The sequence below is a fragment of the Nycticebus coucang genome, chromosome 11, assembly GCF_027406575.1.
Source record: "Nycticebus coucang isolate mNycCou1 chromosome 11, mNycCou1.pri, whole genome shotgun sequence".
Lineage (NCBI taxonomy): Eukaryota > Metazoa > Chordata > Mammalia > Primates > Lorisidae > Nycticebus > Nycticebus coucang.
This window is the reverse complement of record NC_069790.1, coordinates 39,641,345-39,664,278: the sequence shown is the minus strand read 5'-3', so window position 1 is coordinate 39,664,278 and position 22,934 is coordinate 39,641,345. Positions and strand designations below refer to the sequence as shown.

The 22,934-nt window shown below is 36.3% G+C and overlaps 1 protein-coding gene across 6 annotated transcripts in view; it reads right to left on the bottom strand.

Moving 5' to 3' along the window:
• Nucleotides 1-234: 234 nt before the first annotated feature.
• Nucleotides 235-22,934, bottom strand: part of TMEM196 (transmembrane protein 196) — a 60,842-nt gene continuing 38,142 nt past the window's right edge. For 4 of the 6 annotated variants that reach the window (XM_053609365.1, XM_053609359.1, XM_053609360.1 and 1 more), the window contains exons 2-5: nt 7,797-7,853; nt 3,960-4,214; nt 2,738-2,811; nt 235-590 (exon numbers count right to left, since the gene is read on the bottom strand). In XM_053609365.1, coding sequence (XP_053465340.1) covers nt 584-590; nt 2,738-2,811; nt 3,960-4,214 — 336 coding nt within the window. In that variant the 5' untranslated portion in view covers nt 7,797-7,853 and the 3' untranslated portion in view covers nt 235-583. The remainder of the gene's footprint in view (nt 591-2,737; nt 2,812-3,959; nt 4,215-7,796; nt 7,854-22,934) is intronic. The other 2 variants (XM_053609362.1, XM_053609363.1) reach the window with 1 other exon arrangement.

The window sequence follows — 22,934 nt, the reverse complement described above, 5'->3', positions numbered from 1 at the left end:
TTATGTTTTGGTTTACAAAGAAATTATGAAATATTAGTTCATTCACAAATTGAAAATAATTACAATGTTTTTATAACAAGGCATTGCTGAGGTTTTAAATCGTGGCATTCTTGAAGCCATCTGTCTTTCAAAACAAAGACATTAGTTAATTATTGTTATTTCTTTATATTTGTACTTTTCAATTACTCATATGAACTATGTCATTACAAATCTAATACACATGCTAGTGAAATAGTGTAGAATATGAATCTTATTTCTATTTTATTTGTTACTTTTTCCTGAAAAGTCTTCTTTAGAACAATCTGGAAAGTCTCTTGAAAGTACTGTCCTAGAACATTTCTGGAAAGTTTCTTACCCCATAAAAAAGGCTGAAGAAATAAATGAGGCAAAAGTGAGGAAGAATAATTTTGGTGGATGCTCAGAAGCAATAAAAGCAAATGCAGTAATTGTCTTAACTTTATCTTTTAGTTCGATAGTATTTCCTTGCCTCATGAAAATCCTATAAAGTGTCCAGTTCTTTCAAATATTGATTATACTCTCCCATTAAATATCAGTTGTGGTCCTCCATTGCTCATGGTGTCTGTCATTTCCTGTTAGGAAAATAACATGAATTAATTAAATTTCACTTTCAGAGGAAGATATTAATTTGGTTAATAGGTTTGCAAAACAGAAATCTCAAGCCATTGAAAATCTTTCTGAGTTTTAGGGAAGGACAAGGATTGACATTGCTGTTGCATTTGAGGAAATGAAATTTCATGGCATCTTGGGGCACATGAAAATGCAGAAGTGACAGTTTGTTAGACCAAAGTCTTCTATCCAGAAAACCAGTTCATTCTCTGCCCATTTCCCTGAGTTTCTTCTTTCTTCCCTCAATTATATTTCGGAAGGAACTCACCTAGAAAGAAGATGGCTAAATGCCCAAAGATTTTCAATGCATAGGCCCCTCTGGTGAACATGTCAACAAAGTGCCAATACATTCTAGGGGTTATCTTTATTTTATAGAGAAATATGTGGCATTTTTGCTAATAACTGAAAAAGGCCCACAAGGGTATCATTACTTATAGTGAACTATAGATTGCTAAAAATTCATAATAGGAAAGATTGGTTTTCATGACACTATCACTCATACAGTAAAAAGCAAAACAGCAAAGTCTCTTGAAATGTTTTTAAGAAATTAAATACTAAAGAGTTAAAAGGGAAAACTATGTAGGAAAGCAATAAAAATAAAGGGGTAAAGGATAAAATAGCCTAAAATGTTGCATTTGCAATTATAGGAAATGTATTAAAGACACATTTTGAAGCTTTAAATTCGTACATGTAGGTTGTACTAAATAGTAAACCCTTGTGAACACAATAAAAGATGATGAGATGTGAGGCCCATTCACATTTATAATGGTTAACGTATCATATTATAAATAATATGTTGGTAAAATTATCTAAAAATAGATCAACCATATCTTTCCATGCTTGAACAAGCCTATTTGCAAAAAAAGTGGTAAAGAACATTTCAAATGAAAACATTTTGTCAATTATCTCATTCATATATCTAGTTAGTTTCTATTTGGAAACTCTGTTTGAGATGTACATGATGAAAGTCTGCCAGAGATATACTTGCTGAAAATCTGAAAATACATTAGAGTTATTGGTCTATGATTATATAGTTAATAAACCTAATTTGGGGCTTTAGTCATGACCTTGTGGTAAGATAAATAAAAATAATTCCCCCCAAATGCACTTCTATGTTTTTACCTAGTCCTCCTGATGCAAGAAAAACAAAACAAAACAAAACAATTTCCTAATGGGTTCATAGAAATAAGAATCTAGGTGCCTTCTCTTCTCCTGATTTGATTTTGCATTAAAAAACCTCTTAAAAACCATTAAACAATCTAAATGTGTTAGCCTTTTATTGCAGTATTTATAAGAAAAAGCAGTTTTTAAAGATTTTATAAAATAAAATAATTTTCTTAATTGAATTTAATATGGACACAGAAAAATCACTGATAGGAAATAACAGTAAAAATCAGTTTTAAAAGAAATGCGTCTCTTCAATGTATTTGCAAACAGGCATGCTTATTTTAACAAGATGATTGTACTTTTAATTTGGGCAGGTCCAAATGTAGCTCTTTTTAAATGACACGCTTTCTGCAAATGGGCCATGATATCTATGAGAATTTCTGCAGTTTCAATTATTCTATTCAATCAAAGCAAGAACTGCTACTTGTTATTTTCAGCAATTTGAAATATAAGAAATAAATTATAAATATATCATGCTAGACAATTTTACAAGAAGAAACTTTTCATACAGAATTTTTACTGCATTAGTGTCAAACTTTGGCTATTTGCTCATGCAAATATGGCATGAGAAAGATACGCAGTTTAACTTTGTCCAGACCTATCTATTATTAAAAGCAAAACTCTGGTCTGTGAATGATGATATTGAGTCAAAATCATGATGTAGCAGAGAATAAAAGGAGTCATGAATCATCCAAGCAGAAATGTGTTTGGATGTTTATAGGCAGGCTGAATATTTTAAATACTCAACCAGATTTCAAGCTGCAAGACTCGGCCATGAACTTGCAGGTCAGCTCTTCAAAGTAGCTCTTGTGGAAGTGATACTTTGAGGAACAACATTACAGCCATCAGTCCGGACTGATCTGTTGTCGCCATGGCTTCTAAGAAGAGGTAGTGCTTTATGCAGCGACATTACAACATGGTAACTCCCTAGAAATCAGCGTACCTTGTAGGTAACTCTGGTGTCGGGGGCACCACCGGGCAGCTGGGCAAGTCGGTAATTTCAATAGCCCTCAATCTCTAATATAAATATAACAAGTATACAATAAATATTGCACAAACATATACACAAAAGACCAAATCACACTAGTCTAAAAATAAAGCATGAAAGAGTCACTAGCCAAATATAGTATAATGATAATCTATTTTTACTTAAAGCCTGCATCTTTAAGTTATAATTGTTGAAGGGCACGCACAGATGTTTAAAATTGCCCTCTTGAGATGAATTACAAGCATCTACTCTCCTCATTTGAATGTATATAGACTGTACACAAAATGGAAACACAAACTGCAGGATAATTTTTTTTCCTTCGAAATAACATTATGAAGAAATGTTGTAGAGTCTTGCTATTCCTCTATTCTGTGTTCATGCAATTTTATTCTCATGATTTAAAGCAAAATATAATGTAGTCATCATCTCAGTTCATTTTACAGGTAAATTGTCTTTTTAAAAAGTAGATCCAATAGTAGGAACTAAACTAAGAAATGTGTGAAAAATTTAGTGAGCAATGCAAACATTTCACTATGTCCGTGAAAGGACCATTGGTCCTCTTATGCGATTAATGTAACTTCCTGTTTGAATGATTTCCATGAAACAATTATGCAAGGACCATTATTTACAATACAGGCAAAGCTATCAAAATATGCATACAGTTTAGATGAGAATTAAATGAAGCTTTACATGTATTGTAATAGCTGCACTGATAGACAAGTCTTTTTGTCACCTTATTAAAAAAAAACCCTTCTGCTTTAAATCTAATTTACATAATCAAATGTGTCTACTTACAAGCACGAGGGATGAACTAGTAGAGGGAATTCATGCAGTTTCTAAAACCGGAATTATTGAGTGGAGGTTGTATTTAGTTTAAGTGCTTCTCCTCAATAAAATTTATAATAATTTATATTTATACAGTATTCAATATTTTATGAAATGCTGTTTTAGGAACTGTGTCTTTGAATAGACTGGCTACAAAATTATAATGAAAATAAGTATACCCATGAGTTACAGGAACAAATTTTTTTTTTTAAGTTTCCTATTCTTAATCCAGTGGGGTCAAATGTCTAAAATCTCATCTTCAATTGTCATCTAAAGTTGCAAGTTGATTCACCTAGAGTGGACTACAGTCTTCATCACATGATAGCAGTGAGAGGAAAAGGTAAAAACTCACTTTCTCAGCCATTTCGTGAGAGTGATGCAGAGAGTGCTCCCTTTCTGAGAACATCCTCCTCTGTTCATAGCTGGCGAGTCGACAGGTGAGCCAGGAAGAGAGAGTGCAGCCCCCAATCCCAATGCAAGCAAGGGACATGGAGGCGAGGTGTAGAGGGTACAGGGAAGAGGTTTTCTTTGTGACTGCCCGCAGGAACTGAAAATTCAGGATGCCGCCAATGAGTCCACAGATACAGCAGGCTGAAAAGAGGATCATCTGATAAAAAAAGGAAGGTCGTGTTAATGTCGAGGAGCAGAGCTTACCAGAATGGTGCCCCTTCCTGCTGCACGTCAAGGATGGGTAGCCTACGATGAGTGAAGAGAAGGTGCTTTTGGTGTGTCACAGAGGACAAAGAGTTATCCCTGCAGCCCAGTCTCTATTCAATGTGACTCACGGGAGAGAGTGTAGACCATAGTGTTTCAGAAGTTGATAGCTGACAATATTAAAGCCAAGCATATATTTAGAACTCCAAAGCAAACAAAATTGATCTTCTATGTAGATTCAGATTTAAATACTATTTATTTGATATCTATTGTGTGCTACTGTGCTGGGAATTTTAACAGATATCATCTCAATTAACCCTCCCAGAAATTTTGTGTGAGAGTTATATACGTTTTGAAAAAATGAATGGTGATTAGCTAAAACTCAAATTGGGGATCAAACCCAGATTTACTGACTCTAAATCTAGTTTTACTGCGTCAATCTTCCCCCTACACCTAAATATCATCTCATTAAATTGTTGTCAGTTCCACCTAATTTCAAATCAGAGCTGAGGAAATTTAGTCAAATCCTTTTCTTATATTCACTGTATGTGTATATCTATTTCCCTAAACAAGTGTATATCTATTTCCCTAAAGAAGAGGTTTAGGAACTCTGGATGAACTGGCCCTGCATCTCACAAATTTGTTGTTATTCTGTGACACCACAATGAAGACTATATAATACGTGCTCCAAATTTACTCTTTGATTTTCTTTCTTTTTTCTTTAAGACAGGTAGGAAGTGGGTTTGCCTTTTTCTTTTATTGGCTTGATCTGAGTCTCTATTAATCTTAGTCAACTTGAATATCATAGGATCCCTGGGAGAACCAAGAACAATGCCTTTCATGTAGTAAATATCCTGTGGGCGTTTAATAAACTTAATTGACTATTCCAGTAACTTGCATAATTTTACTTTCTGTATCATTTTAAATTATTTTGTAGCTTTTTAGATACTTTCTTGTCCAATACTAACTTAATTATCGAGCTTATTTACATTCTTCTCTGGAACAGAGTCTTTAGTCACCTCCCTTGTCTATCAATAGAGCTCTCTCATTCCCATTTCAATGATATTGCTCATTTTGTTTTGCTTTTACATTGGACTCCTAGATGGAAAGGCACTAATCAAATCCAAAATTTCTTAGAAAGACATCCTAGACTTTATTGATTTTCCCCTCTGCTATAATCACGCAGGGAAACAGCTTCATTCCTATTTTAGTATTTAATTTTACTTTATCAGGTATTGCCTTTTGTTAACAGGTAGTTGAGCACCTAATATCTGTTAGGTCCTGAGCAAGGCAGATTCTGGCATTACAAAGAAAAGCTAATAATGATTCGTGTATAGTGAAATCTTATGAAAGAGAAAATTCAGTATCTCAACATGGCACGGTAAATATTAAGAAAGAAGGATAAAGGGGTTGCCCTTGGAGCAGGGAGGAGGGGAGTTTAGCCCAACCAGTGTTTTTAGAGGTTTCCCTGAGAACATGTCGTCTTGACTAACTCCATGCAGTTTCTGGCAGAGGGCACTGGCCTTGGATGTATGAAATAGCACAAGGAAAAGCCTGGTGGGCAGAAAGAACTGCGAATAGTTCCTCACGTGTCTGCAGCTTAACTCAGCGTTCCTCACTGTGTCTGCCTCCTGCTTATCACCGGGGCTGAAAACCCAATGATGAATAAGTATAGAATCTTTTCAGACTTGATTAAATATGATCCGGAAAATCAATTATCACATCATGAAATCATCCTGTGAAGCGGGAACTTGGGGTTCACAGTTTAAAACAGAATCAAACAGTTAAACTCGGTTCAAAATTATAGTTAGATGGCATGCAGTTTCTTGGGCATGTGTTTTGGTGTTTACTCAGAAAATATAGTAAGATTGCATTCTAGCCTTCACCTAATAATTACTATTGATTGAGAGAGTAGATGACACATTTAATTTTCTAGCACAGGAAATGCTACATCTTTCCTAATGTTATTCTCATTAATTCTTTAAAGACATGATACTTCATTAACATGTGTTGACAAAACATTTTCACCTAGAAATTAAAATATTAACATCTGTATTCAAGTTTATAACCACATACTATTTTCAAATCTCATCAGGCTGTTAATTCTAGACTGCAGAGATATTTGAAATGGAGATGTTTTACAAAATTTGATTTGAGGATAGAGACTGTCGATAGCTAAATTCCAAAGGATAACCTCTGATAGTAGATACATCTTTCATCTGGATGATGTGTGCTAAAAAGTTCAGATCTTAGGATGTTTTTCCTTTCATTACTTGTTGAAGAATTAGAAAGACAAAAAAGTGACACTATTGTCTTAAAAACAAAAAACTCTTCCTTCCCTCCTTTTCTATTCCCTTCCTCCTTCTCCCTCCCTCCATCTTTTCCTTGTTTCCCTCCTTCTTTCCTTACTCCCCTTTTTTCTTCTCCAAAGGATTTATTCCTACATACTCATAAAGAGTCTTGAAAGGAATAATGTCTAAAGGATAATGGGAGAATCATAGATGCAAATTACAAGCATCTGATAAAACATTTTTTTTCCCAAATGGGAAAGGAAAGACATTTTTTCCAAGAAAACATTTTTCCTTTTTCATTTTATGTGATTTTTAAAAATTACATTTCACATAGCTAAAGCAATGAGAGCTTCATTCTTCCTGTTGCAATATATATTCTCACAAAGAAAGATGTGATTAGAAAAAGAGGTTAAATGAAAATAATTGCAATACTCTCATTGCCTGCACTACTCACATCACTGACCTCCTGTTGGAAAATTCTGTTTATGCTCAAAGGGCACTTCCTAGGATCCTTGTATAGCATTAATTTTTCTAATTTGTGAAGGTCTAGGATCTCTTCTGTAGTACTCAATAAAACAGACCATGCCTTCTTTCTAAACGCTCATAAAACCCCATGGAAGGCAATGGGGAATCACACTTCAGGCTGCAGTGGTTCTCCAGCCAACGTCAGTGTTAACTGGGAGAATGTTCCTTACCCAAGAAACCCATGACACTACCATAAAACACCTGAAAACACTTACACATGCATTCACAGTAATAAAATCAATCTTTGAGCATTAACTGTAACCATAGCAACACAGCTGTCTTGCTGCTTTGTAAAATTAGCTATACAGCCAAAGAAGACCAATAGTGCTTAGGCCCAGCTCCATATTTAAACAGTTAAATTCCTCATGAAGTCAAGCTCTATCTCTTTTAGCTCACTGAAGGATTCAGGTGATTGTCTACAAGTCTCTAAATGGAAAGTAGGATGGAGCCTGTCACCCAGGGCAGTTATTAAAGGTTGCATATTCATGCATTTCAAGTGTTTATCAAGCTTTCTTTTTGTTGGTAGCGTTTTGTCATGGTCTCTAATAATCTTGATGGTTTTATTGAAAACTGAAAAAGGCCAGGATTTATTTGTCGGTCTCCTTTTTTCCTAAACTAGTAACATTCAGTATGTGAAAGTTGGCTAGTCATCGCTTTTGTTTTTGAATTTTTACATTTGAAACATGTCAATATACAATACAAATGAGGCACAAACTTACGACAAGTCCTGATTTTTTTTTGGCGCACAATATTCCACAAATGCCACAAAGAAGAAACTGCAAAGGAAAAGAAGAACAATTATTCCATATCCAATGACAGAAGAACCCCTACATTTTAGCTCATAGTTCATTTATAACACTGCTCCAGGGAAGGTAGAAAATGTTACATTCCCATCAGAAGCTGGAAAGAAAAACATCACATTCTGGAATAATAAAGAGTAAAAATGTAAATTCTAATGAAAATTTATTTTTTTGTAAGGTTGATAGAGGTAACCATGGGATTTAAGCAAAATTCAAATCAGGTTTAAGTTCAGACAAAATTATGAAGTAAACAAATTTTAAGTTTTGTTCCTCTGATTTCCTTTCAATATTTTCTCATCCCTTCCTACAGTTTTTCTCCCCTCTCAGGCATAAAACGATATGATATATTCATTCATACTAAGCAATAGAAGTCAATAGGTTATTTATACTACAGGAAGAATTAGCAAAAATAAAAAGATAAGGCATAAGACAGGGAGGTGTTTTTCTATAGAGATATTCTTTGTAACTCTCAAACTGGTACATGGAGGTCTCATTCTGCCAGAAAAAAGGTCCTGTGGCTATGTAAGAAGAACTCAAGGGGATGAAGCGATTGATGGCATGTTTTTTCTTAAAAACAAAAACATCAGTAATATATTGCTTTGCAAAAGCAGCCACATCAAATCATCTACCAATGCTGAACTATTAGACATTTTGGCTACCACTAATGTTAAATAGTTTATTTTGAATAGAAACATTCAGGGCCATTTGGTGAATTTGTACATACTTCTAACTTGAGCCAAACCATATACATAAAATAATAAATTGTTTATTAATTAATAAGTCTACTAAAGGCCTTCAAGTTTACAAAGAACACTTTGATGTTCAAAGAAAACTTGCTTTCATTTGATTTTTTTAAAAAAAATTGCTATCATAAGTCAGAACTAATGATATAGCTAGTTTCAACTCAATATGAAAATATTTTAAAACAGATTATCTGAGATAATATGAATGGAAGAAGCACCAAAGAAATTTGCTAAAAAATGATGAGCAGGGGTAATTGCTGCAAGGAAACTTTCCCCATAAAGAAACAAAATGATTAGCAAGCAGGCAATGGTACAGAAGAGAGTTAGAGAACACAATATGGATGGGAATTTGGTATACAATTTAGATGACTTTTCAAATTAATGGGGGAAGCATCACGATTATTTATTTTATAAATGGAATTAGAACAACTTGTTAACCTTCCCCAACATCACACACCAAAATTAACTTGAAACGTTAATATTAATACATTAATATATATTATTTAAATATATAAACATTATGACCATGTTAGGATACAACAAAGTAAACATTTACATAATTTTAGAAGAGTGGGAAGGAGTTTCTAAAAATAGCCCCAAAGCATAGACCAAAATAGAAAGTACTTATAAATATTTATAGAAAAATTATAATTTTGATAGTCAAAAATATCACAACACTCAAAGGCAAAATAAATTGAGATTATATTCAGAAAGTATGTGATTAAATAAAGGGTTAACATACTATAAATAAAGCTAACAAAATATTTTTTTTTTTGGTAGAGACAGAGTTTCACTTTATCGCCCTTGGTAGAGTGCCATGGCGTCACACAGCTCACAGTAACCTCCAACTCCTGGGCTTAGGCGATTCTCCTGCCTCAGCCTCCAGAGCAGCTGGGACTACAGGTGCCTGCCACAATGCCCGGCTATTATTTTGTTGCAGTTTGGCTGGGGCCGGGTTTGAACCCGTCACCCTAGGTATATGGGGCCGGTGCCCTGCTCACTGAGCCATAGGCGCCACCCTAACAAAATATTTTTAGTGCTTTAAAAACATGAGAAGATAGAAACTCAGAACTGTATAAAACCTGAATACTTATATAATTTTCAGAGGGCTTATAGAGGTATTTGGGAGAGACCATTTCTCAGCTCCCAGTGTGTCCAGGTATAGTCGACCATCTTCTTTTTATTATTGATCTCATGTCATAGCTTTCAAGGTTGGGCTCAAGAACTTCCAATTTGGACAAATTCTGTACCTTTCAGTCTTCGAGATACAAATAAATCAAAGCCCCAGTATGTTCTTATCCTTAGGTTTCCCTGACCAGCTTATTATTCAACCCAGAAGTTCATTCACTCAGAATTCATTCTCAAAATCATTTGAAAGGTTTTGTGTCCCCCTTGTGTAGTTTTGTTTTCCTTCAATCTGTTTCGAAATCTATAAATATTATTATTATTTACTTATAGTAAAGTCCAGGAGGGGTTCAGGAGCATAAACAAAATTTGTCGCAGTTCATTTGCACGGAGCTCGGAAGTGGGAGTGCAGGCCCTGGGAGGGAGAGGGAAGAGCGGGAGAGGAAGGAAGCAGTAATTCCCATGCTCCCTCAGGCCTGGAATGCTAAGTGCTCTCCCGTAGTTACTTCTGCTGGTATCCAAAATCACATTGGTTACAGGAAACCTGTAATCTAAGAAAATAAAAGATACCTGTAACGGGAAGTATATAAAATCATGGGATTTCTGAAGAAGATCAATGATCTTGACTGAAATTTTGTCATCAGTTTATAGAGATGAGAGAAAGAGGCCTGATTTTTTATTTCCTTGGCTGCCTTTATTTGCACCAAGTCATAGCACAGGAAGAGATCTTAAAAGATGATTTAGTTTAGCCCTCATGTTTTACATGTGGATACTTGGGGAACTACAGGTTCAGTTGGATTTTGCAACTTGCTCAAGGCTCAGACAACAAGGTCAGAAATAACACATATGGGGGGCACCTGTAGCTCAGTGGTTATGGCGCTGACTACATACACTGAGGCTGGCAGGTTTGAACCTGGCCAGGGCCAGCTAAAAAAACAATGGCAACTGCAACAACAACAAAAATATGGGGCATTGTGGCGGGCGTTTGTAGTCCCAGCTACTTGGGAGGCTGAGGCAAGAGAATCGCTTAAGCCCAAGAGTTTAAGGTTGCTGTGAGCTGTGACACTACAGCACTCTACTGAGGGTGACATAGTGAGACTCTGTCTCAAAAAAAAAAAAAACAACATATAATTTAAGCCTTTATGAAGTATCTTAATTAATTTGATTATAATAATGTAATGAAAATGCTTTTCTGAAGTATTTTTCAGTTCTGGCCTAGTGCGCACTGTCACAGCAAATCCATCCAGAAAGGTTCAGTGAACACCTGTACACTAACAACTGCCCTCTTTGCGCTGGCCATTGTTACTTTCTGACATGATAAAAATAATTTAAAAATTAGTCATTTGGGCTACGTTCTAAAATTTAATGTACTTTATTTTAAAAAGGAATTTGCTGTACTATTTCAAAGATTTTTTTGCTAAATATAACTTATCCAGGGTGCAAAACATTTATTCGTATTATGGAAAGTATTTAACAAGTAAAAAACAAATTAGCTTTAAAAAGTTAAGCTCATAGCTGTGTGTGTGTGTGTGAAGCCTAAATATTTTTATGTGAGAATAGAGAATTTATAGGTTGTTTAAATGTAGGAAGGGTTATTTGCTTTGCTTATACTATGAAATAATATAAATGTAGAAATCCAATGATAGGGCATCAAGTTCTACACCATGAAATAAAAATAATTCTCCAAGTGATAATTAATTTCATTCCAATTTAAATTGTATACAATAGATAACTAAAGAAGTGACTCTTTGGATAAAATGAAGGTATTACGAAAATAGCATGTCTACATTTTGAGTAGATTTTCTTTATGGAAGGTCCTTGGAGATTTCTACTTTTAAGTCAGTCCAAAATTGTGGCACCTGTTACAGATTATGGACAGAAGAGGATTTGTGGCAGGTAGGCACGACTTGGAGTGGGGAGTTGCAAAGCTCTGCTCCTTCCTTCAACCTTCATTTTATGAGGGAAAATCTTAAACCTATGGCAGAGGGGATAGCAAAGCCCATCATTTCCAGGACCTATGCAAATATATGTTACTATTAACTGAAGGAACTGTGGAAGAAAAATTTCTTTACATAGGGAGAGAGGCAGGAATTCATCTTGGGCCTGATATCCTATGCTTATTCAATAGAGGTCCTGCTGAAGACCAGCCACAGATGCAAGGCTCAGTTTGGCTCTCACCAGAGGAGGAAGGTGCAATGTACTAAGAGATTCCCACTCATTAGGCCAGGGGCACAGGGCCATCCTAAGCTCAGACTGGTCTAGAGCAATAAATAACCTTCTACTTCACAGCCACTGTCCATGAGCATAACAAATGACAGCAATCTAGCAATGCGGAAGAGGTGAGGGCATGAGAGAAGACCCCTCTATGATGAAGGTTAGTGGGAACTCAAGCTGATACCCTGAGGGAGGGGTATCAACACTGAGAAAAATCTTCCAGCACCTCAGCTCCTGCCCAGAGCATCAGGCAACCACAACCTAGAACTACAGGAATGTGAAGATTATGGAAGACCAAAGATAATCACAGCAACCACGAAATTTAATTACTTCCTGGAATGACTCCACCTATCCCACTAGTGATGTAAAAGAAGTTATCAAGATAAAATATTTACAACATTCTGAAAGCAAGAAAAAAAAAAAAAACTTGCACTCTGATCTGTATACCCAGACAGATTCTCATTCAACCAAGGAATTGTAAGAAAGACACAATTCATTTGGCCAAGGGCCAAAGGACTGAATTATGGCCTTCCGAAGACATCCATGCTTTAATCATCAGAATCTGTAGACTATTACCTTATACGGAAAAAAGAAAGGCTTTGCAGAGATTAAAATAAAAGTCTTGAGATAGAGAGATTATTGCGGATTATCAAGAAAATCCCTAAATGTGATCACAGTAGTCCTGTAAGAGAGAGGCAAGGTCAAAAGAGACAGAAGGCTATGTGTTGACAGAAACAAAGGGTGGAGAGAAGAGATTTGAATATGCTACACTACTGGCTTTGCAAAAGAGCACGGGAGCCCTGAAGCCAGGGATGTAGGTGGCCCCTGTAAGCCAGAGAGAACCACAAAATTGCTTCTAGGAACCTGCAGGAGGAAGATGTCTTTGACGACCCACTTTAGACTTCTGGCCTGTAGAATTGTGAGGGAATACATTTCTTTTTTTTTAAGCCACTAAGGTTTTGGTACTTAGTTACAGAAGCAATAGGAAACTAATATAGGCTGTAAAACATTATTGCACATGAAACTCCAGAAAAAATTACTAGAAGCTGTTCATCAGAACCACAAATAGAGGAAGATATGGGATAAGAAAGGGATGTAGTACCAAAAGCACAAAACAAAACAGTAAATCCTTTACATGGAAAAATATTGATTGAACACATAAATATCTGTTTACAGTGAATATCCCAGGTGATTTTAACATGAGCTATAGGGTGCTGGGAGTAAAGAACATGCAAGTAACATGTTCTAAGATTCTTGTATATTTTAGCAGAATAGTTGAGATCTTAGTTCTAGATATCAAAAGAAAAGCAGTGCTTTACATTGTGGACTAAATTATAAACGTAAGACCAGAAAAATAAATTAAAAAGAAAAATACAAAAACAAAAAAGAGTCAACAGATGTGCATGTATTGAGAAAGTTAAAAAAATAAAAGATTATAAAGTAGAACTGTGCAGTAAGTAGTGTAAATAATTCTAATAAGGTGAGCGATCACATTAGATGGGAATGGATTCAGGATAGAAGCAAGAGAGAAAAGAGACACAAAGAAAGGACTTTATTAAAAGTTCTCCAAAATGAATAAAAACCTTTCCTTTGCTTATTGGTTTGTTCTATCTTTCTTTTCCTTTCACTTTTTCTCTCACTGTCTCTCTCTCAGCCCTGACTTAGCTGCTAGTTAATGAGTTCCTTTTTAATATTCCTTTCTGTACAAAAAAAATTTATTTTGAGAAAGACACGCTGAGACTAAAAAAGCTTATTGTAGGATCTCCCAGTTTGAGTTGTCGAATGGATAATTTTAGAACCGTGATTATTGTGGAAGCAGACACGCATGTAAGTTTATCAAATTGGAAGCCTTGTGGTTCCATCATTTGGCCGGAAGAGCAGGAAGGTTTAACTGACAGAATTATCAATCTTGCTTTCAGATAACTAATTAAAAAACTTTCTCACACATAATTTAATGCCTTCAGATGAAATAATTTTACCAAAAAACTCTAGCCATTACAGAAGAAATGCTCATTGGAATGTAGAAGCAAGACTCCTTTTTTTTTTTTTTCCTTTCCCTCAAGATAATGGGCTGGGCCACAAATTAAATTTAATAATTTGATAATTTTTAATGATTCATACAATTTTATCAAATCTGGTTTCTTTAAAATGTATAGAAAAATTATTAGGAAATGTTAAATGTTAAACACAAACAATATTAAATATTAAAAAATTAATTAAAAAGAATCTAGCTCTGACAAAATAATCCTGTAACTGGATTAAAAGTTGTATGACTTGTGCTACTACTAGTTCTTAGATATTTTTACTATACGTTAATCCCCTTTCAGTTAAGGAATGATTGAGTCCTCTAAAGGATTATTTTATAGTTTAGGAGACAAAATGCACTCGAAGTGCAGTTTGCATTTTTCCTGATAGTGTGCGGATGTTTTTCTGTTTTTCTTTATGATAACATAAAAACTGGCTAGACTTGTAAGAATGTCTCCTTTGTCATGGGCTTCACAGGGACACCATAGTTCCAGGGATTCCTGCATAAATTATCTCTGTAAAATGGGGAAAGTTCATCAAGTTGGAAAGCCTTGTGGTTGGAAGGCAGTGCTTTGTCAACTTGAGTGCATATTCACTTATAAAAATTCCTGATACCTTAACTAATTAAAAATTAGAACCTTCAAGGTAAGACTCAAGCATGAGTATTTTAAAAATTTCCCAGGTGATTCCAGAACACAGTCAAGGTACAGAAACACCTCCCTAACAGTCACATGCAGGGTGTTCACCAGTGCTTTAGCACCAGACCTAATTTTGGGCATTTCATGGAAGCCCTAAAATTCACCTAATTTCGCTCAGTGAGGTAAGGACAAACATAAGGGGAAATAAAGTACCCCTGGGGGGCAGGGGGCAGGGGGAGACACAAAGCCGGTGTTTATAACACAAGTCAATGAATGAGAGTTGTTCAATCTGTAATGGCTCCTAGAAATAGAGACCATTATTTTATCCTTCTCTAATTTATTCCACTGAGCGCCTTTTATCATTGCTAATAGATATTTTTCCCTAAGCACCTAATTTTCCTAACCTTTCTTCAAATTTTCATTTTTGCTTTAGTTAACTAGACTTAGATTCAGGCAGGATACAATATTATGTGGCCAGAATCTGACTAATTTTGTCATAAGAATTCAGAAAACAGGCACAAGAAAGACCTCCACACAAATACTCATCATTGCAGAAAAATATTAAAAGGAAAGAAAGTGAAATTAAACAAAATCAATAATAAGAGAAAAAATGAATTACAATATGGGCAAAGTTTTGAATAGATAATTAATGAAGAAGATATATAGGTGGAAAATAAACATATGAAAAGAAAGTCAACATTATTTGTCCTTAAGAAATTACAAATCTAATATAAACAATGAAATTCCAATGCACACCTATTAGAATGGCTAAAATTAAAAGAAAAAAAACTGATGATACTAATTGCTGGTGATATGGAGAAATAGGAATTTTTGTTTGTTGCATACAGCAATGGAAAATGACATCACCACTTTAGAAAACAGCATGGTAGTTTCCCCAAAGTTAAATGTGACTCAACAGTTGTGCTTTTAGGTATTTATCCAACTAATTTTAAATGTAATACAGTTTTATCCATCATTGGCAAAAGCTGAAGGCTATGAAGATGTCCTTTAATAGGTGAATGGGTATATCCATAAATTGCATTACTACTTAGTAATAAAAAAAATGAGAGGTCAACATATTGAAAGTCATGGATACAATTTAAATGCATATTGCTAAATGAAAAAAGCCAGTCTGAAGGCTGCAGACTGTATCATTCCAATTCCAGAGTATATAACACTCTGAAAAGAGTAAACAACAGAGACAATAAAAGCAGGAGTAGTTGTCAGGGTCTGAGAGGAGGTAGAGGGCTTGAATAGGAAAAAAATGGGGGCTATTTTTAAGGTAGCGAGACTATTCAGTATGATATTGTAATTGTGGATACATGATCCTCTGCCTTTGTTGAAGCACATAGAACTTTATAGAACAAAAATCCTTAGTGCATGAAAATTTTTTTAACATTTTACAAATACTTAAGGGGTGAGAGTAATTCCAGAATGGAATGCAGTATGTAATCAAACAATAAGTCTTTAATAAAATATATAAGGTGATTTTAATGAAGGAGGTCAGGTGGAAGATTCTGACCTGAATAACTTTGAAAATAAGTGGGATTCATAAAACTAAAAGCACGTAAAAAAAAAAAAAAAAGACAACTATACTCAAGTACTATACTCAGTTTGACTAAATTGTTTCCTATGGGGTTACTGGTTAACAATTCTGATACTACTATACATGTACACTGAAATTGAATGATGAGGTGAATGCATGGTTTAAGCCAGATGTCTTATTGTTGTAATGGGAGTTTTAAGACAAGCAAGGAGAAGAGGCCAGAATAATTCATATGGTAAGGAATTTGAGTTACAGATATCAGTATTAAGCAATCTTTAGCTTACTATAGATACCGATGGTTATATATAGACATATTTATACAAATTTCTACATACATATTAGTGTACATTCATATATTTTCTTGTCTTATTATCTCACAGGGTCTACCAGAAATAATATCTCAGTATAATGAGCTATTGCCCAAATCTTGGTTTCCATGCAAGGAATCATGGGAGACCTGCATCTTTTGAAAAATAGCCAGTTTTTGGAAAGGAAATATACAAGATAAACTTGACGCATATAAAAAAACAAAAGCAGAGGATGGAGGCAAGATGGCTGACTGGAGCCAGGTTTCCATAGAGGCTCCAATCCAGAAGGAGAGTTAAAGGACAGAAGTTTAGCAAGTAACCTGGTGGATTAGAGGTGAGCCAAGAGAGAAGGTTGAAGAATGCACATCAACCCTGCAGAGGCGAGCTGCTACCCCAAGGATACAAACAAAAGGTACAAAATCCATCACCAAGCAGATGGGAGTCCCCTCCCTCATGAGAATGGCTTGCAGTACTCCATACAAACAAGTGAGCAGAGTTCAAACGTCCTCCCATTTTATCCCATGGGAGAGACCCTCTAAAAACTGGACCTACTTCCCCTCCTAGGTGCGGCGCCACTCTCCTGCCAGGCATAAAACTGTATAAAACTGTATATATTCTCTACCTGCAATTCTGAACTCCCAGCACTACCCTCCACTCTCACTCCAAGGTCTGGAAGCCTGTCCCTATGTAGTCCAGATTCTTGGGTATTTTCTCAAGAGATGTGGACAGGGCATGGACTGTTGCTGGTCAGTGCTGATTCTGTGGCACAGGAACAGGGAGAGGATGGTCAGATGAGAGGGAACCTCTCTGACATGAGAGGATGGTCAGATACAGGAGCGGCGGTGCCCCAAGGCACAGAGCAGCATCTGTGGTGGGAACAATAGGGCTCAAACCCCTGGATATTCCAGAGTCTCACCCCCTGTCTCTCTGGGCAACCAGAGGAGGCTGGGCATCTTCTCTGGTGGCAATCACTGGCAGAACAAATCTGGGACAGAAACACAGGTCCCATGAGTAAAAGGTATGCCTGAGGCAGGACCGGCCTGGGTGGAGTGCAGGGACTAGAGTACTCATGCACAGAGACAGTAGACTCTCAGGGCAAGGCTGACCCAGAGGACTGCTTTACTGAGCCTAAGATGCACTCGGCCCAAGGTGATAATAGCTGAAACAAAGGCAGGCAGGCAGAGGCTGCAACTGACAGCTGATTGCGAGCTATAACTGGCCCGCACCAACATAAAAAGCAGCCGAGATGGGCAGTGACACAGACTGGGCCTGAGTTGCAGTTTCTGTCAACTCAAATCGTGTCTGATCTGCAGGGGAAAATAGCCAGGACAGAAACAAATTCTGCAAAGTTGTTATGTTCTGTCAGCAACATTAATCAGGGATGGGGCTGGAACTGAGTGAACAGCCCCAGCCTCCATTAAGCACCCGAGGTTGTCAGGCCTCACCTCCCCCTGCTGGATAGAGAGAGCAGAAGCCTGGCTGAGGAGACAAAGATCTCCCTTTGACTCAGGCAGGTGCAAATCCCTGGAGTATCTGCTCATTGGAGGGAACTGGGTCACAGCCCTGCGGGGTTATGAGTGATTGGGTGTGACAGAGGTGCAAGGTGGGGAAGGAAGCATCACTGTTCCCAGACTAATCTATTTGCTGGGTTTGTTCTTCTGACCTCACAGAGCACAGGAGTGAGTCATACTTGAGCTACCAGCAGACCCCTGCTATCTAGTTGCCAGAGACCATTTGAACTCTCCCACCTGAGAGAGGTACTGAATGAGACAATTGATTTGGACTTCTTGAACTAGGCCAATCACCCGAGAAGTATCCCAGTGGTACCCTGGGTGTGTGGTTGTGGGAAGGTTTGATTTTCTGTTTCCAATTGTTGCCTGTGGTGGGCAGGGTGACTTAATTTCTGGTATTTCTCCACAGCTGAGAGTTAAACAACTGATTAACTGGAGTAGGACAGAGACCAGCTGAAAACAAGACAGAGCCACTTAGCTCCAGTACACCAAACAGGTCCACAGTTTCTCAGGCCGTAACACTGTATGGGTCCTTGGCAAAGCTCCAGGGCAAAAGGTAAAGACAGCAGTCCCAGCTTTTGGGCAAAAGAGTTGTTAATGACTACTCCTAGAGCCCCCAACCCAACTTCTCTTTATCTGCTCATCTAGTCAAATGGTGTAAAATAATCATGGGGTGGAATCAGAGAAAAAACTCAGATAACATGAATAACCAGAGTAGATGAACCCCCCCCAACCCCTCCAGAAAGATATGGCAGACACAAATGAAGATCTCATTCAAAAAAAGATGGCCAAGATGTCAGAAATCAAATTCAGAATTTAGATTGCAAACAAGATTAATAGAATAGAGGAAAAATTGGAATCAGAAATTCAAGAAGAATTTCAAAAGTTGTGTCAAGAATTCAATGAATTTAAAGACAAATCACCAAAGATTTTGACACACTGAGACAAAAATTTGCAGCCCTCAAAGATCTGAAAAATACAGTAGAATCCCTCAGTAACAGAATGGAGCAAGCAAACTAAAGGATTTCTGACATTGAAGATAAAGCTTTGAATGCTCCCAAACTCTCAAAGGGGAATAGAAATGGAGTGCAAAAATGGATCATTCTTTCAGAGAGTTCTGAGATACTTCAAAGAAAACTAATATCCACCTCATAAGAATCCCTGAAGGCGATGAGTGGCTTCGCAAGGCATAAAGGCTCTTCTTCATGAAATTATGAAAGACAACTTTCAAGACATTCCAAGAGATTCTAAAATCCAGATAGCAGACCATTTCAGAACCCCAGCATGACTCAATCTGAAAAAGACATCCCCCAGGCACATCATAATTAACTTCACTAAAGTTAATATGAAGGAGAAAATTCTGAAAGCAGCCACATGTAAGAAAACCATAACCTACAAGGGGAAGAATATTAGAATGACTGCAGATCTCTGCTGAAACCTTTCAAACAAGAAGACGGTGGTCATCAACTTTTAATGTCCTAAAACAAAATAACTTTCAACCCAAGATCCTGTATCCAGCTAGACTGAGTTTCATTTATGATGGAAAAAAGAAAAACTTCAATGACATTCACATGTTGAAGAAATTTGCCATAACTAAACCAGCTCTCCAGGATACTTCCAGACCTAATCCTCCATAATGACTAGCACAATCCTCCACCACAAAATTAAACTCACTCAGAAACTTTTGATCAAACTCCAACTTCCACAGTGGTGAAAGGACTAAAAATGTCCCCTGGACTTTCGAAAAACTTGGATACCCCAAATTCTACCAGGCTTATCAATATTCTCAATTTAATGTGAATGGCTTAAATTGTCCTCTAAAGAAGCACAGGGTGGCTGACTGGATACAAAAACTCAGGCCAGATATCTGCTGCATACAAGAATCTCATCTTACCTTAAAAGATAAATATAGACTCAGGGTAAAGGGATGGTCATCTATATTTCAGGCAAATGGAAATCAGAAAAAAGCAGGTATTGCAATTCTATTTGCAGATACAATAGGTTTTAAACAAATGAAAGTAAGGAAAGATAAGAATGGTCACTTCGTATTTGTTAAGGATAATACTCAATATGATGAGATTTCAATTATTAATATTTATGCACCCAACCAGTATGCACCTCAATTTATAAGGGAGACTGTAACAGACATGAGCAACTTGATTTCCTCCAGCTCTATAATACGTGGAGATTTTAACACTGCTTTGGCAGTGTTGGATAGATCCCCCAATAAGAAGCTGAGCAAAGAAATTTTAAATTTAAACTTAACCATTCAACATTTGGATTTAACAGACATCTACAGAACATTTCATCCCACAAAACTGATTAGCTCACGGAACATACTCCAAAATCGATCCCATCTTAGGTCACAAGTCTAACCTCAGTAAATTTAAAGAAATAGAAATTATTCCTTGCATCTTCTCAGACCACCATGGAATAAAAGTTGAACTCAGTAACAACAGGAATCTTCATACTCATATAAAAACGTGGAAGCTAAATAACCTTATGCTGAATGATAGCTGGTTCATAGATGAGATTAAGAAGGAAATTACCAAATTTTGGAAAAAACAATAATGAAGACACGAATTATCAGAACCTCTGGGATACCACAAAGGCAGACCTAAGAGGGAAACTTATAGCACTGCAAGCCTTCCTCAAGAGAACGGAAAGAGAGGAAGTTAACAACTTAATGGGACATCTCAAGCAACTGGAAAAGGAAGAACATTCCAATCCCAAACCCAGCAGAAGAAAAGAAATAACCAAAATAGAGAAGAATTAAATGAAATTGAAAACAAAAGGATTATACAACAGATCAATAAACCAAAAAGTAGATATTTTGAAAGGGTCAATAAAATAGATAAACCTTTGGCTAACCTTAGCAGGAAAGAAAGGGTTAAATCTCTAATTTCATCCATCAGAAATGGTAAAGGGGAAATAACAACAGACTCCTCAGAAATTCAAAAAATTCTAATGAATATTAGAAGAATCTTCACTCTCAGAAATATGAAAATCTGACCAATACTTGGAAGCATGCCACCTTCTAAGACTTAGCCAGAATCAAGTGGAAATGTTGAACAGGCCTATATCAATTTCTGAAATAGCATCAACTATACAAACTCTCCCTAAAAAGAAAAGCCCAGGGCAAGATGGCTTCACATCAGAATTCTATCAAACCTTTAAAGAGGAACTAGCACCTATATTACTCAACCTTTTCCAAAGTATAGAAAAAGAAGGAATACTACTCAACACATTCTAGGAAGCAAACTGAAGCAACATCACCTTGATCCCCAAACCAGGAAAAGACCCAACAAGAAAAGAAAATTATAGACCAATATCACTAATGAATATTGATACAAAAATATTCAACAGGATCCTAACAAACAGAATCCAGCAACACATCAAAGAAATTATACACCATGACAAAGTTGGTTTTATCCCAGGGTCTCAAGGCTGGTTCAATATACGTAAACCTATGAATATTATCTAGCACATAAACAAATTAAGAAACAAACACCATATGATTTTCTCAATTGATGCAGAAAAGGGTTTTGATAATATCCAGCATCCCTTCGTGATCAGAACACTTAAGAAAATTGGTATAGAAAGGACATTTCTTAAACTGGTAGAGGCCATCTACAGGAAACCGACAGCCAATATCGTATTGAATGGAGTTAAATTGAAATCATTTCCATTCAGATCAGGAACCAGGCAAGGTAACACATTGTCTCCACTGCTCTTTAATATTGTAATGGAAGTTTAGCCACTGCAATTAGGGAAGAAAAGGCGATCAAGGGTGTCCATACTGGGTCAGAAGAGTTCAAACTTTCACTCTTCGCAGATAATATGATTGTATATCTGGAAAACACAAGGGATTCTACTACAAAACTCTTAAAAGTGATTAAGGAATACAGCGGTATCTCTGGTTACAAAATCAACACTCATAAATCTGTAGCCTTTATATACATGACAATAGTCATGCTGAAAAAATAGTCAAGGACTCTATTCCATTAACAGTAGTGCCAAAGAAGATGAAATATTTGAGAGTTTATTTAAAAAAGGATGTGAAACATCTCTATAAAGAGAGCTATGAAACTCTAAGAAATGAAATAGCTGAAGATGTTAACAAATGGAAAAATATACCATGCTCATGACTGGGAAGAATCAACATTGTTAAAATGTGCATACTACTCAAAGCAATATACAATTTTAATGCAAACCCTATTAAAACTCTGCTGTTATACTTTAAAGATTTTGAAAAAATAATACTTCATTTTATATGGAATCAGAAGAAACCTTGAATAGCGAAGACATTACTCAGAATTAAAAACAAAGCAGGAGGAATCACACTACCAGACCTCAGACTATACTATAAATTGATAGTGATCAAAACAGCATGGTACTGGCACAAAAACAGAGAGGTATATGTATGGAATAGAATAGAACACCAAGAGATGAACCCAACTATTTACCATTATTTGATCTTTGACAAGCCAATCAAAAACATTCAGTGGGGAAATGATTCCCTATTTAAAAAATGGTGCTGAGTGAACTGGCTGGTGATCTGTAGAAGACTGAACTGGACCCACACCTTTCACCATTAACTATGATAGATTCTCACTGGATTAAATATTTAAACTTAAGACATGAAACTATAAAAATACTAGAAGAAAGGGCAGGGAAAACCCTTGAAGAAATCGGCCTAGGTGAATATTTTATGAGGAGGACCCCCCCCCCAGGCAATTGAAGCAGCATCAAAAATACACTGCTGGGACCTGATCAAACTAAAAACCTTCTGCACAGCCAAGAACACAGCAAGTAAAGCAAGCAGACAGTCCTCAGAATGAGAGAAGATATTTGTAGGTTATGTCTCTGACAAAGGTTTAATAACCAGAATCCACAGAGAACTCAAATGTATTAGCAAGAAAAGAACAAGTGATCCCATCACAAGCT